Source organism: Camellia sinensis, chromosome 8, assembly GCF_055761805.1.
Source record: "Camellia sinensis isolate YWXY chromosome 8, ASM5576180v1, whole genome shotgun sequence".
Classification (NCBI taxonomy): domain Eukaryota; kingdom Viridiplantae; phylum Streptophyta; class Magnoliopsida; order Ericales; family Theaceae; genus Camellia; species Camellia sinensis.
Window position 1 is genome coordinate 176550644 of NC_138968.1, and position 16048 is coordinate 176566691.

Below are 16048 nucleotides of genomic sequence, written 5' to 3' on the forward strand. Positions count from 1 at the left end.
TTATTTTATTTCTTCATTGATGTTTTTATATTTTCTATAAAAAAATAAAAAATAATAAAGACTTTTAGAAATAAAAATTTTGGCTGTGTAGTGCAGTTTTGAAAACTTAATTCTATTTTTCCATTTGTATGCATTATTTGGTTGGAATTTTAGAATTGTGATTCCACCACACATTTTAAAACATATTTTTTTTCCTATTCTTTTTCGTGTTTTTCATTCTGAAAAGTAGAGAATTTTTAAATTTTGGGTCTACCCTGTCATCCTCTCATACGTCCAGTTGTTCGTTTAGCCGGTTGACTGGAATAGTGTTCGTATTTTTTGTTTTTTGTTTGACACCTGTTATTTTTATATTTTAAATAAAAAATATTTTGGAATTTTGGATTTTTTTTTATAAGCTTTGAATAAAATTTTGGATTGTGTGCTTGTTTATGAGTTATAAATTTTTGAATCAAATATAATATGTCACATCATTCAATTCAAACTCTTTTCAAAACTCATAACCAAACAAAATTTTCACATTCAAATTATAATTTTAAAACTGACAAACTCAAAATACAACTCTATTCTTAAATAATAATTCTGAAGCTCTACCAAAACTTTAATTTCCATTTTTTCTATTTAGAATTTAATAAACTATGTAAACTTATAATTTATCCAACAAATCACTGGTTTTGGAAACTTAGGATTTAGCTTATGTTTAGATTTTGAATTTATTGAGAGAATTTTTTTTTTACAAGTTATGTATAAATTCATTTTATATCCTTTTGTTTTTTCTTCTCTTTTTATTACACAAATTCTTAATTTAAACATAATTTTAATGTTGCAAAAATTCAATTTTAAACCGTTTTTGTTAGGATGCTCCTAATTGGTCATGTAGTCAAGAATTTATGAGAATCAAAATCCTAATCACTCTCTTTTTTTTTTTTTTTTTAATAGAAATGTACTTAAAATTAAACTTAATTTTCAATCAAATCTTCTAATATATTATTGTGAATGTTAAGAATCTTATTATTAAAGTTTTAAACATTTGTTAAATATGATGTTTGATAACACAGCCCTGCTTTGGCATGAGGATTTTTGGGATTAAAAAGATTATTTTAGTCAAAAAATAAAAATAAAAATAAAAAAGATTAAAAAATTAATAAAATAAAATGTCACATTTAAATTATAATCATTATATTTTTTTTTTCACAAAAATTAAAAAAATCTATTACAAACGAAATTTTTTAACTCAAATTAAAATAATTAAAAAATGAAAAACCATCCCACAACCCAAAGGAAATCACAAATTTGGAGCGATAATAGGAGTCCTCTTTGCCATAGTTGACTTTAAGAGATAACATTGTCAATAGTTACCTTTAAGAGATGACATTGTCAATTGTGATGTGACTATACACAAATAAAATCATATTTTTGTCTTGAAATTCTGTCCCTCTGTCCACCCTCACTATACAATATGAGATTATAAAAAAATCTTAAAATATAGTTGTTTTATTGAATATAGATTAGAATGTAGTAAGAATAGAAAATTTTTAAGATGGAAGATCTGGTGCTGCCTCCCTTTCTTTCACTTGAAGATGAATAAGAATTGGATAAGTAACATGGAGTCCGGATCCTCTCCTTGAGAAAGGTCCTTGAGTTCCTGCGGGCAACGGCTCAGATGAGCCGTTGGTCATCCAACGGCTGATATTATAAAAAAAAAAATAAAATAAAAAAAAATGTTGTGTTTTTGACTTCCCGTCCAAACAAAACAACAACACAGCTCAGGTGAGGGATTCACTTTCACTCTCACACACCACTCTCTCTCTCACGCAGCACTCGCCTCCATCGAACCCATCCTCATCCTCACCAGCGAACCCATCCTCACCGACGACGAACTCCATCCTCACCGACGGCGAACTCCACCGCTCCAGCCTCTACAGAGCACTCTTCTGCCGCCAAAGCTTTCGACTGAAGCTCTTTACAAATTACAGTCGACAGTAAGGTAAGAAATCGAATACGAGTTTTCATTAATTGGTGTGTTTTACCTCTTTATGATTTCTTTAACTATTCTCTAAGGTTCTACTATTTGGTTAACACACTGTAAATTACTGGTTGCTTATGAGACTGCCAGTTAATATAACACACTGTAATTTGTAAAGAGCTTAAAATTGATAGACTGGTTTATGTAAACTGCTATTTCTAAGGTTATGATAGACCAGTTTATGAAAATTACTGGAACCTTACATAAACTCGTATTGATAGACCATGAACCTTAAAATTCATAGACTGGTCTATCAATTTCAGAACATGAACCTTAAAATTGATAGGCCAGTTTATGAAAATTACTGGAACCTTACATAAACTGCTATTTCTTTAACCTTAAAATTACTGGTTTTAGACCCATGAGACTGCCAGTTAATAGAACACACTGTAAATTGGATAGAACAGGGTAATGTTATGGGCCTTTTGTAGACATGGCAGTCTCATGGGTCATGTAATTATTAACTGGTGTCTAGATATGTTATATTGAATCTCATGAATAATTTTTGACCCATGAGACTGCCAGTTATGAATAACTGAATTGCTTGTGTTATTAACTGCTATTTCTATCTATATTACAGTAATTTTCCTTAATTCCAGTAATTTTCCTTATATGACATATGGTCCTATCTATAAACCAGATAAACTAGATAAATTTCCTTAATTCCTTATGAATAAACCAGATAAATAAACCAGATAATTCCTTATGAATAAACCAGATAAGCCAATTATGAATAATTCAATTTCCTTAATTCGAGTAATTTTCCTTATATGACATATGGTCCTATCTATAAACCAGATAAATGTTATCTATAAACCAATTTCAATTCATTTTCATAGCACTACAACCTAAGCAACCCTGCAATCTTATTAAGAAGCTCAACTATCATTAACTTAAGATTTTATTTATATGGGTTTTCAGTTGCATTTTGATATCGATATGGAACCTGAGAATGACTGTGATTGGAAGCCAAAATTGGGAATGATATTTGATTCTGAACAATGTGCGTATGAATTTTATAATACATATGGAGGAAGAATGGGGTTTAGCATAAGAAGAGATTATTGTAAGAAGGACAAGTTCACTAATCAACTTATTCATAGACTTTTGGTTTGCAACAAGGAGGGATTTCGAAAGGTTGACAAGCGAGACCCATTGTCAAAAAACTCTAGAGCTGAAACTAGGAGTGGGTGTGAGGCTCGACTTTATATTAATTACATGAGGGTACTGGAAAATATGTTGTGACTGATTTCAAAGAAAAACACAACCATGATCTTGTATCACCCGAGTGTGCCCACATGTTGCCGTCACAAAGAAAGATATCCGCTACCCAAGCAATTCAGTTAGATTTAGCGGCACAATCTGGTCTTCGTTTGGGCCAGTCTTTTGAACTCATAGGTAGAGAAGCTGGTGGAAGGCAATGTCTTGGTTTTACGAAGTTAGATTCTAAAAATTATTTGAGAACCAAAAGACAACAAAGTTTAGCATATGGGGAAGTAGGCAATGTGTTGCAATACTTTAAAGAAAAATATTTGCAGAATCTTTCATTCTTCTATGCTGTTCAATTAGATAATGAGGAGCAAATAACCAATATGTTTTGGGCCGATGCACAAATGATCATGGATTATGCCCAATTTGGTGATGTTGTCACATTTGATACGACTTACAAGTTAAACAAAGAACATAGACCGTTCGAATCTTTTGTGGGATTCAACCATCACAGGGAAACAGTTATATTTGGTGCAGCATTGTTGTATGATGAGACCGCCGAATCGTTTGTATGGTTGTTTGAAAACTTTCTAGAGGCTATGTCAAGGAAGGCACCGAAAACTTTGTTCACCGATCAAGATGCTGCAATGGCTAAAGCCATACCCATCGTTATGCCTGACACAAGTCACCGATTGTGTACTTGGCATTTGATGCAAAATGCATTAAAACATGTTAACTGTTTGTTCCAAGATAAGGGGGTGAAGGGTGTACTAAATAAATTCTTCTTTCACATTGAAGATACAAATCAATGGAAATTAGAGTGGGCGGAAATGCTTGATAAATATGATGCGCATGATAACCATTGGTTGAAATTGACTTTTGCGGTGAAAGAAAAATGGGGATGGCCTTATGTTAGATCAACATGGGCTGCGGGAATGAGTACCACACAACTTAGTGAATCTTTTAATGCTTTTTAAAGGATTACATTCGTTTTGATTTCAACTTAAATGAATTCTTCATGCATTTCGAAAGGGTACTTTACGAGAAGCGATACAAGGAGTTAGAAGCGGGCTATGCTTTGTGCCAAAGGTTGACAAAGGTGAAAGCAACAATAAGAATGTTAATTCAAATGGGTAACGTCTACACAAAAAAGATCTTTGAGGAATTTCAAAATGAGTACTTTCAATCCATTGAATCGGACATAGAAGCAATTGAATATGGCGAGGCTAGTACCATTTACACAGTTGTTGATGTTGGTAACAAACATGCAAGGAAAGTGAAGTTGGAGAGGGATGGCTCTTTGGGTTGTAATTGTACAAAGTTTGAAAGGGAAGGAATATTGTGTTCTCACTCATTGAAGGTCATTAGAGACATATTGAAGATGAAAGAGGTTCCTTCACAATACATTCTGAAGAGGTGGACCAAACAAGCAAGAGCTGAAACTGTGCAGCACATTAAGGAAAATGACATTCAAGTAGATGTGAAATTCCAACAAGCTTCGCGGTATAAGATATTGATGACTGCAGTTAGAGCAGTAGCAAGTAGAGCTGCTGAAACTGAAGAAACATATGATTTTTGTATTGCACACCTTGCTACATTAGGTGCAGATGTTGAAGGCAAGTTAAGTGCTTATTTTGGTGTTGGAAATGAAGTACGTAATGATGATGATACCCAAAGCTTTGAAGTAGAATGCGAAGATGTGAATCATGTTGTGCAACCAAAAGGATTGAAGAAAAAGGTGGCAACTAGTAAGGGCAAAAGGAGGGTCAAAGGTGGATTCGAAGCGGCGTTGGTAGCGAACTTCAAAAAAAATCCGTGCTAATAGCTTGGCTTCGTCACAATCTGTTGCAAGTTCAACGGTTGCACCTTCTCCATTATCTGTTGGAGGAGATATATATGTTCGTGAACATGTTCCTCCACTTCAACCTCTTCCTCCCCTTCATCCTCTTCCTCGATCTTTGCCCATGGGTGGTAATTACATTCCTCCGCCATTGATGTATCCCACATATCATGTAAGTCTTACTTTAACATTGTATTTTTTATGTGGATATAATATGTGACTAAAACCATAACTGAAAGCATATATGACATTCTTGTAGGCGAACAATTTGCGGGAGATGTATGTGGTGCCAAATTATTTGCCAACTCAACCAACATTCCAGTCACTACTACAAGGTTCATGTGGATATGACATTGGGTTTCGATATTCTCAAGAATCAACTACTCCAATGTGTAGTGAGGTTCGTCCTTGATGTATTTTTAGTTTATAGTGGCTGAAAATTCTGTGATATCATGTATTTATAGTTGCTTAAAAATTGTCTTTTTTTTTTAGGCTATGGACAACCATCAACAGAACCAAACTGATGCTGAAATTGGGCTACAACGTGAAGACATGGCCTCTAAAATTGTAAAGCAAACTGTTGCTAGAAAGTGATGTTAAAGTACCAATGTGTCAATTTTTAAGAACCAATGTATTAATTTAGATGTTAAAGTTGTACTGGTTGATGTTCAGTTACAGTTGATTTTAATTTATATGTTAAACCCAACTGAACTGATTCTGTTATTGTTAATATCCTTTTTTAATTTATGTGTTGGTTGGTTGATGTTGATGTTGATGTTCATGTTGAATATGTTATTGAACTGGTTCTGTGTTCATGTTCTGTGTTGAACATGTTATTGAACTGGTTCTATGTTCATGTTCATTTAAAACTGTTTCTATGTTGAACATGTTATTGAACATGTTCATTTAAAACTGGTTCATGTTATTGATAAGTCATGTTGTGTTGAACACTGCTTCTGAAACTGGTTCTGAAATTGATCTGATGTTGAAACTGGATCTGCAATGGATCTGAAATTGTGATGTTCTGAAATGGATCTGCATGTTCTGAAATTGATCTGCATATTCTGAAATTGGTTCTGATGTTCTGAAACTGGTATGCTTCAGATCTACATTTATTTGACAGTAGCATCCTTTTCATTATCACAGTCCATAAAAGCATCCTTTAGATTGACCTTTGGTGTTTGTAGCAACATGCTCAGCAACATCACAGTCCAATGCTTCAAGGAGGAGAAGGGTATCCTGATCTGTCCACATGAATCATAATTTGCCTGTGCAACAAGAACAGAATTTGCCTGTGCAACATAACATTCCATAACATTCCATCATTCATCATCACAAAATCTGCTGGTTATCATGTATTATAGTTACATAACATAACATTCCATCATTCATTCCAAAATTCCATTAGAATCTGCCTGTGCAACATAACATTCCATCATTCATCATCACAGAATCTGCTGGTTATCATGTATTATAGTTACATAACACAACATTCCATCATTCATTCCAACATTCCAAAATTCCATCATTCATTCCATAACAGATAAGAAGTTTAATGTTCCCAAAAATTCATTCCATAACAGATAATAGATAACAAGTCAGAGTACATAAAATCCAAAAGGATACAAACTTCCATTAAGTTTCCCAAAAATACAATAAAGTCGAAAAGTTACATCATAAAGTACAAAATGATACAAAATACAATGAAGTACACCATCTTTTTCATATTATTTTCCATCCTTTGCAGCCTTCGACCATAGTCATTTTCCATGTCATGAAGCCTCATCCTTACATCGTTCAAGTCTTCTATTGTTATACCAGTAGCAGCTGTACTGTTGGAACGGATTCTGGATGTAACGTCTTCATCATCTTCAGACACGAACTTGAAGTAATTGCAATGATGAGTGGGAGGGTTACTCTGCAATGCATGCGAATACATTAGTTCAATAAGACAAATATTAATGTGTCTAATAAAGGAAGAAAATAGCTAGAATTACCAACTTACATATTTCAATGGGCAAACAAAGTACAAACGCCCTTCATTTCTGTTCTCGTTGGTTCTTACAATATGTATAGCAGCTGTTCTTCCACAATTGCACAGCCTCGGTACCAACCTCATGTCGCTAATGTTAGAAGAAGAAGCCATTTTTTAAATCTGCATACATGAGGAGAAGGCTAATGGGAGTTGGTGCTAATGGAGGTTGGTGCTAATGGAAGTTGGTTCTAATAATATGTCCCATAGGAATAACTTGAAGACATTGTTACAAATGCAAACTGGTTATGATGTTAACAGATGCAAACATGGTTATTAACAGATGCAATTGTCCAACATATATCTCACATCTTTACCCTAATTATCTCCAATAAGCATAGCTACAGTGAGGGAAGTAAAAGAGGTCCTAAATAAAATGCCACCAACAGTGAGTTTCAACAGAGTTTTACACTTTGTATACCACATATACCACAGGTATCTAGTTAATCCCAACTATTTTGTAGGAAATTCTCCTATTCCAGTAATGGAGGGGCTGGACTCATGTACCTACTATTACTAATATTTGTCCAATCCCATTGTTCCAGTACATTACAATCTTGGTAACATGGACTTCAAAATTTGTGAACATGTTGGATACTCAACTTTTAAGTGTGAGATATGAGTTATGCCTAGTTGGACAAGCACTCAACAAGTTTGTACCAGTACTCTTGATTACTATATAACCATGCATTTAATACATAAAATGCTTAATTTTAGTTTGTAAATGTGAATTTACCATTGAGAAAGTAAAAGAAGTATTTAAGAAATATGAACTCTAGCTGTGTTATCTTGGACATGAGAATTAGATGAAATTTGAGACTTGGATACACAAATGAGTCTATGTAACACAGATAAAATGTTCTTGTTTTATCAGTACTAGTTGGATGATACATAATTTTGAAATATAGTATACTCCATCAGATTTTGAGCTGATTTTTGAAATAAAGTTGTCGTTTACTAGTTTCTTACAATTTTCCCTCTTTTTTTTTCCCCCCTGCTTTCTGCCTACTTTGTAGGTATGCATTTGTAAAAATGTATGGGTCAGAAAATTCTCTAGATCACAAAAGAAACAGCAAATCGCATTAGTCCTACACAGTAATTGCAAGGAAAGACCTTTAAATTCAAACTCAGAACAACTAAATTTTCAACAACAACAAAGAATCAGATTCATATTACCTTTAAATTATCTGGGTTGGTTATATCAGAACTGTGGGTTGGTTACATTCATATTACATAACATCAGAACTGTGGGTTCATCTTTACCCTCATCATCTCCAAAAAATATTACCAAATCATCCTCAAATTGAAAAAAAATTCAAACGTTAAAAGCCCTAAATTTTTAGCCGTTCAAATAGAAATTCGAATCCCTAATTCCTAATTCTAAAATCCCTACTTCTGAAATTCCTAATTTTTCTAAAAGCCCTAATCCCTAATTTTTCAAAAACCAAAATTCCTAATTTTTCAAAACCCAAATCCCTAATTTTTTTAAAAAGCCCTAATTTTGAAATTATAAAATCCCTAATTCTGAAAGCCCTAACTTGTCCATATTAATTCCAAACCCAAATCTCAATCTCAATCTTAGACGTTGGAAGACAAAAGATCTTTGTTCGAAGACTAACCTGGTTCGTGAAGAAGAGATCTTTGCTCAACCGATGGTGAGTTCACGAAGCGTAGAGGCTGGAGCGGTGGAGTTCGCCGTCGGTGAGAATGAAGTTCGCCGTCGGTGAGGATGGGTTCGACGGAGGCGAGTGCTGCGTGAGAGTGAGAGTGGTGTGTGAGAGTGAAAGTGAATCCCTCATCTGAGCTGTGTTGTTGTTTTGTTTGGGTGGGAAGTCGAAAACACAACATTTTTGATTTTTTTTTTTTTTTTTTATAATATCAGCCGTTGGATGACCAACGGCTCATCTGAGTTGTTACCCGCAGGAACTCAAGGACCTTCCTCAAGGAGAGGATCCGAACTCAAGTAACATGGACTCTTTGGTACAATTTATAGAGCTTCTTATAACTCTTTTTATTTTCAAAATCTGCTTCAAATTATCTAATACAACATGTCCTTACAATTTATGAGACAAAAATAACTTAAATAAGTTTTAAATAACAAACAAGATAAAAGATAATTTTAACTTCTTCGTTCTAATTATCAACTTTAAATTTGCTAAAAGTTACATCAAACACATTGAATCACACTAGCTATTAGCTCATGCTTTTGCCTTCCAACCCTCTTTTATACCTACTCAAATATTTTTGCAGAGCATATGGCATGTCATGTACTTTGCCCCCAAACAATTTGAACTGCCTTTTCCAGACCACAAATATGGAGAGCACCATTTTTTTTTTTTGCACAAAATATATAATTTCATTTCTAACTATCTTGCAACATACAGGCTTTCTGCAACTGTTCGTCGGAAGAAAGTTTTTCTTTCATTATACATAACCCCAGATTCTACATGAGGAACCATTTCTAGTTGAGATCCTCCTACGATTGAAGTTGGTTATTCGCAGCACAGCTTTGAAAAATGTTCATGCAAAGTTGCATCTTCATCTCTGACTACTTGCATGTTGTTGCCATCACCGTCAGTATGTCCGGTTTCCATTTGAGCGGCAACTTCTTTTGGTGAAGAGCTTCCATCCAATTGTCTTGTAAGATCATCAATGTGCCCTCCTTCGGAGCAAGCACCTACTTCAGTTGGATTATCTATGCTTGACCATGATGCATGACCTGAATCTGTTTTACCCAAGAAATTTTAACTTCAGTTCCCCAGAAAATGGAAAAAAACGTGGTATAGTGGTGGTGAAGGTGATCATGGTAACTGTGGTGATGGTGGTGGTGGGGTGCAGTGGTTTTATAGGATGTCTTGTTAAGTCTAGAAAACGTTTTCACTTTTTTAAAGTGGAAAACATTTTTCCACCAAAATTAGCTTATTTTTCGTTGGCATTCATTTTCCGTCCCACCAAATGCTTGAAAATAAAACTAAAAAAATTAGGAAAACATTTTTCTACCAAAACAAACGAAGTACAAGAACGGGGAAGAAAATGCCCACCTCTAGGTTGACCTCTTGATTGGATTTCAAAAAGGGGCTTCTTCAACCATGCTGTTCCATCCCGTGAAATACTATCAATTTCATAGTATTCCCTTATTCCTCTCATAATCTTCCAAGGGTTGGAAGCCAAAACTCAGTCCATGTCTCCACTAGACTCTGCAGATATGACAAGCTTCTCAACCTTGAAAAATTTCAGCATCTAAAACCAAAATGGAATGAAAATTTAATATGCAAATAACTAGCTCAAAAGATATGAAAGAAAAAGCAACTATACATGCATGTATATTTCACATATTGGTGATGATCTATACGAGTGGTACAAACTATTTTAATTCTTCTTTTAGTGTTGGATAAGAGAATATACTATGGAGTGCCAAAATAAAAAGATTTTAGAGCAAGAAATGAACAAGTCATAATAGGGCAAACACATACTTTTTTATTATTAAAGTTCAAGAATACAGTCCCAATGGGGGAAATTACCTCTTCAAGAATTCATGAAGCATCGACACATTCCCTGGCGACAATACTGACTGCAACGTCTCAAGATCAACAGCCAGCTTTGAGTTGCATTCTGCCTTCAAAGCAACAACCATTCAGGCAAAATGTACCTCTTTGATCGCCATGAATGCATCTCAGAAGAGTCCAAGACAAGCCATCAGAGAGAAGATTTACAATCCTGATGCGGGATTGTAGGCCTGAGTAAACCTGCATACAACATTGAGCCATGTTCTCTCAAAACCCATAATGAAGATGGCAACGCAAAATTAAAATTAGTAGACTTCTGACAACTGGAAGCATCAAAACTAGAATGCCAAATGCGACTAAACAGCCACAATAAATGCATTTTTTTTATTTTTTATTTTTCATACCAAAAAATTTGTTGAAAAAGAGCACCAAGGAGGTGCCAACCGTATACAATAACTGTTTATCTCCAGGTAAGTACATATTGCCTTCTCTTCTCTATTATTGCACTATGAAGCATTGACACGCCTTCGGAGGTCACGTATAGGTGTCCAACACGGACATGTGTCCGACACATTGGACAGAGTCAAACATGCCACAGATACTCTGCCGACACATTGCAGACATGCTAAGACATGTTGGGGTCATGCTAAGGACCTTTTTCTTTAAAATTATTATTTTTCCCCCTAAAATAGCATACTAAGGTTGATAAAATTGATGAAATTAAATATGACATAAAATAAATATAAAAATATGATATATAATAAATATATAGAATTTGCATAGGTTCCCAATGTGTCATGTTGTGCATTTTTTGAAAATTTGTATGTATGTGTGTCGTATCACGCGTTTGTGTTTGTATTTCTTAGATTATGCAACAAGCTCTTCTCTATAAAATAACCACTCATATCAAAAGTTCAAAAATCTACAAAATTACCTTTGGCACCTATTAACACATTTTTCTTCTCAAAAGACAAAGAAATATATGCCCATTCTATAATTTTTACGAAGAAACAACATGATACAACCACATTGGAATCTGCAAATACCATCCAAGACCTACATATCAAATGTTCTTTTTCCAATTGTCATGCATCTTTTTAATCAACTGACATTTACGGGAAAGTTGTAATTTACCTCTTGACAGCTTTCACCACAGAACCAGGTATTGGAAGCCACTTCTTGATATGTGTGCTCTTTCAGGCATGCCTCATGGTCTTTTTACATGCAACACAAAAATCAGTAGGAATCCAAAATATGAGGAAAAGAATCATGGACAAAATAAGAATCCTTAAAAATTAAACTAAGCATTGACTATTTACTAGTTGTAATCAAAACATTCAACTCAAATTACATTGTGACTTGTCCATCACATAATATTTTGAAGCTATGTGCAGGCATTCAAAACATGTTTAGATCCAAATAATCTAATACGAGTAAGGAGGAGAAAATTACATTTATGCTCACACTTCACTGCGCCAAGTCATTTCAAAGCGTCTTTTATCATCAACCAAATCACCACAGATCCGACAATAGCATTGTGAGCAACACCAACTACCTTCAGGGAGCTCCTGAAGGACAGGAGGGGAAAAAATTGGGTTAATTCAATTACAATATTCGAGGCAACATTAAACTCTGCAACAAAAACAATAAAAACAAAATCCCAAATAAAGCATAGAAAATGTATTAAACACATGGTATAAGTGGATGAAACTGTAGGACTACCATGCTGAACTTTATTAAAAACATTGTAAATGCATATCTTTGCCATACAAGGAAATGCAAGAGAGTTGGGGAGCGTGCTTCTCAAAATGGGCAAATGCATAGATTTGAAACAAAAAGAAATATTCAAGAGAACGATCATAATTTGATTCCTTTCCTCCCACAAACAGGTTGTTAAAATCAAGATCCTACATATGATCGGTGAGATGGTCTCATGGATAGGATTGGGGATTATAAGATTCTATCTTCTATTAAAAATAAGGCAAAACCACAAATAAGGATGATACATATTACAAATAAAGAGAAAAATCACAAATACAGTGATCTAGCCATAACAGCGATTCTATAACGATTTGGATTGTTTTGGCAATTTAGGGATCCTACGATCTAGATTTCAATTTTGATAACCATGGAAACACCATTAGAGTAATTATAGACCAATCGGTTAAATGCAAAATGCAAGAATAGCATGTGCTTATGAAACAAAAGATATAAAAACGACACTAAACGACTAAAAAAATATAAAAATCATAGCCCCAGATGTACCTTAGTTGCACGAAATGGGAGCGGTAGTGGTAGCGTGGCCACTTAGAAGAGTCATAGGTTGGGAGCGCATATGTATTATTTTTATTGATAATATTTTTAATTTATGTATATAATTTTTTTTATTTTTAATTGGCACATATATATTATAAATAAAATAAATAAATAAAAAAGTATTAACAAATAAGGAATAACAAATTCTGTTAAAAGAAATAAAAATTTAAAATTATTTTAGGCATAAAATAACTTATATTATATATGATTTTGTTAGATTTCTTTTCTAAAAATAGATGATTTTTTTTTCTTCAAAAAATTAAATAAAATAATTTTGTTATCTGTTAGAGAGGGAGGGAGGGAGAAATAAAATAGATTGACAGAGAGAGAAGACAAATCAACAAATAGAGAGAGAGAGAGAGAGAGAGAGAGAGAGAAGAAGAAGAAGAAGAAGAAGAAGAAGAAGAAGAGGAGCAGGAGGAGACGAGATCGAGAGAGAAAGAAGAATATAAGATCGAGGTCGCAGAAGAGGAGATCACATGACAGATCGAGATCGCAGAAAAGAAGATCGAACGAAAGACAGATCGAGATCGCATTTCTCTCTCATCAGAAGCACGATTCTTCTTAGACTCTTCCTAAAAATCATAGAATCACGCTTCTTTCTCAGATTCGTGATGAGTTTCAACGATTCCTGCTACTAAAAGATGTACACAGGAATATTTGAGTCTTTCAAATCAAATAAATCTCAAACCATTAAGAGCATATGAACTTTATTCTACAAAATACACTGTAACTATATAAAAACTCATATTAAATGAATCAAAGATAACTTATTTCACAAAAAGAAACATTCCATCAAACCTCATAGTGTAATAACCCACATTCTTGTCTTAGTCATGTTCATGTGCATTCGCATGATTTTGTCTTGTTAAGCTTGCATTTGTAGACTTTGACTTGTTTTGCCTAAGTAAAAGTTCCTGCCTTGTTTTGTACTTATGTGTTTTGCCTAAGTGTTGTATGCATGCCTTGTTCCTTGCTTGGTGCTGTCTCTAGCCTAGATCATGTCAAGCCTAGGTCATGCCAAGCCTAGGTCATACCTTTGAGCCTTTTACACCTAGGCCATTGCACGCCAACACCTAGGACCATCTTGGAACCACTTTGGTTGACCTCCCCCGTCACCTAGGCATATTGGCTGAGATGTCATCATCTAGGCTGAGATGTGTATCATCTAGGCGTCCTAGATCTTTGATCTTTGCACCTAGTGATCTTGTTCCTAGACTGGTATGACCTAGACCGAGGTGTGACACATCTAAGCCGAGGTGTGGCACAGCTAGGCCAAGTGTTATCCTTCCTAGCCGAGATCATTGAGACCTTACTTGCCGAAGCCTATGTCCTAATCCGAGATCATTGCCTTGTCGGAGTGCCCATATCATCTTACTTGTTGTACACACTTTGTAATGCTCTTGTCTTTGCATTCTGGCACCTTTTTGAGGAGATCCAATCCGACGTTGCCACTTGTCCCAGCAGTGGGTATTACCCAGCTAGTAGTGAGAAATCCATATCATTTTGTCATATCCTAGCCTTGTAGAGAGAGAAGCTCTAGGGAGAGGAGGAAGAAGTTCTTAGAGAGGGAGCTAGATTCCAAGCTTGATCCTTAGAGTTTGAACTGTTGGATTTGCATTTTGAGGTTAAATTCTTGATCTACTCTTGCTGTTCTTTATGTTAATCTGATCATGTTGCATGATCTAGCATGATTCATGAGCCATGCATTGATTTAAAGTTTGTTTTAGAAAGAGAAAATGATGTTCTTGTGTTCTTGAAATAGAATCATGTTTTGATCCGAAAGTTTGTATCAAGATCCATGTTTTTGTGTTTGTTTTCATGAAATCTCCAAGTATGGCTACCCAGGTCCATGCTTTTGAACTCATATCATGAAATCTCAGATTTTGGAATAAAAGTTATGAATCTAGCATTCATGTTCTTCATGTTCACGTTCTTCAAAGGAGGAAACCCAGATTTCCAGACTTCACCTTTCCCTAGGTGTGGTCACTGAGACCACTCTTGCCTAGATCCCACACTTAGGCCAAACATCATATCTCACCTTGGCCTGCCTTGCATAATCACTTGCACCTTAGTCTATCTTGCATGCACACCTAGGCCGACCACCACACACCTAGGCCAAGCACCACATACCTAGGCCGACCAAGGTACACCCTTGCCGGCACCTTGTAACATCTCGGCAGGCAGCCGCACACCTAGGCCTAGGAGACCACACCTCGGCCAAGACTCCCTGAGTTCACCCAGCTAGGCCATTTTTGCCTAGATCATTTCTGTGCATCCATTCCAAGACCTGGTTGGTACCCAACATGTTTTTCCTAGAAGAAAAACAATGTTTTTACTCCCAGCATGTTTTCCCTAGAAGAAAAACAATGTTTTGACTCCCAGCACATGTTTTGATTTATCTTGACTTGGTTTTGGAAAGAAATGCTGGGATCATTTATACTCATGTAAAGCTTGTTTTTTAGAATGCATTTCATACCCATCTTTGAGCATCTCTTCTTGTCTTCTTGAAGTGCATTCAATGGGTTTTATTATGTACTTGTAGGTCTTGGATTCATGTTTTAATCCCTACACCCGAAGAGCTATGTAAGTAATATTTTTAATAAAGCTATGTTACAATGTTTTGATAAAAGCTTTGCTTTGTTTCGTTTCGGAAAAGTATTTGTTCAAGTATGAATGATTATCCCTAATTTTTGTATCAAGTATTATGTTTGTTTTGATGACATTCTTGGAACGTCCTTTCGTGCTAGGGGACGTTAAGCCTATGTAGCACCTTTGTTGAGATATCTCTTTTGCCACCGACGGTCTTGTACGGGTGAGTTTGTCTAATCGATCTCAGGTCGGTGACCGATGGTCGTGAATGGGTATGCTTTGATTCCGAGACGATTATTCCCTTGTTTGTCACTGACGGTTTTCCACGTGGGTTGTCTAACCGATTCCGGGTCGGCCATCGACGGTCGTGAACGGGTGTGCTTCGATTTCGGGACGGTTATTCCCCTGATTTGTGTGGAATGTCATCCTTTGACATTATGTAGATGTTATTAACATCCAAGAAGCTTTGAAAGACTTTGATTGATGAACTTGATTCATCCCATGTTTTGTACAAGTTATTATATGTATTG

At 35.2% G+C, this 16048-nt stretch overlaps 1 protein-coding gene and 1 long non-coding RNA gene across 2 annotated transcripts; both read left to right on the forward strand.

Annotated features, from left to right (window-relative positions):
• The first annotated feature begins 2944 nt into the window (after window positions 1-2944).
• On the forward strand, window positions 2945-5815 carry LOC145796756 (uncharacterized). Its single transcript, XR_014337266.1, has 3 exons — window positions 2945-5244; window positions 5332-5472; window positions 5565-5815. It is a non-coding gene; the product is annotated as an uncharacterized LOC145796756 (long non-coding RNA).
• On the forward strand, window positions 3322-5054 carry LOC114262849 (protein FAR1-RELATED SEQUENCE 5-like). Its single transcript, XM_082885830.1, has 2 exons — window positions 3322-4116; window positions 4212-5054. Exons 1-2 carry the CDS (start codon window positions 3322-3324, stop codon window positions 5052-5054), a joined length of 1638 nt encoding a protein of 545 aa, XP_082741956.1.
• Window positions 5816-16048: the final 10233 nt, after the last annotated feature.

Coding starts and splice junctions, on each gene's coding strand:
- LOC114262849 (XM_082885830.1), top strand. CDS start 3,322: ATGTTGCCGTCACAAAGAAAGATATCCGCTACCCAAGCAATTCAGTTA. Junction 4,117..4,211: donor GGTTGAAATTGACTTTTGCG/GTGAAAGAAAAA, acceptor TGCTTTTTAAAG/GATTACATTCGTTTTGATTT.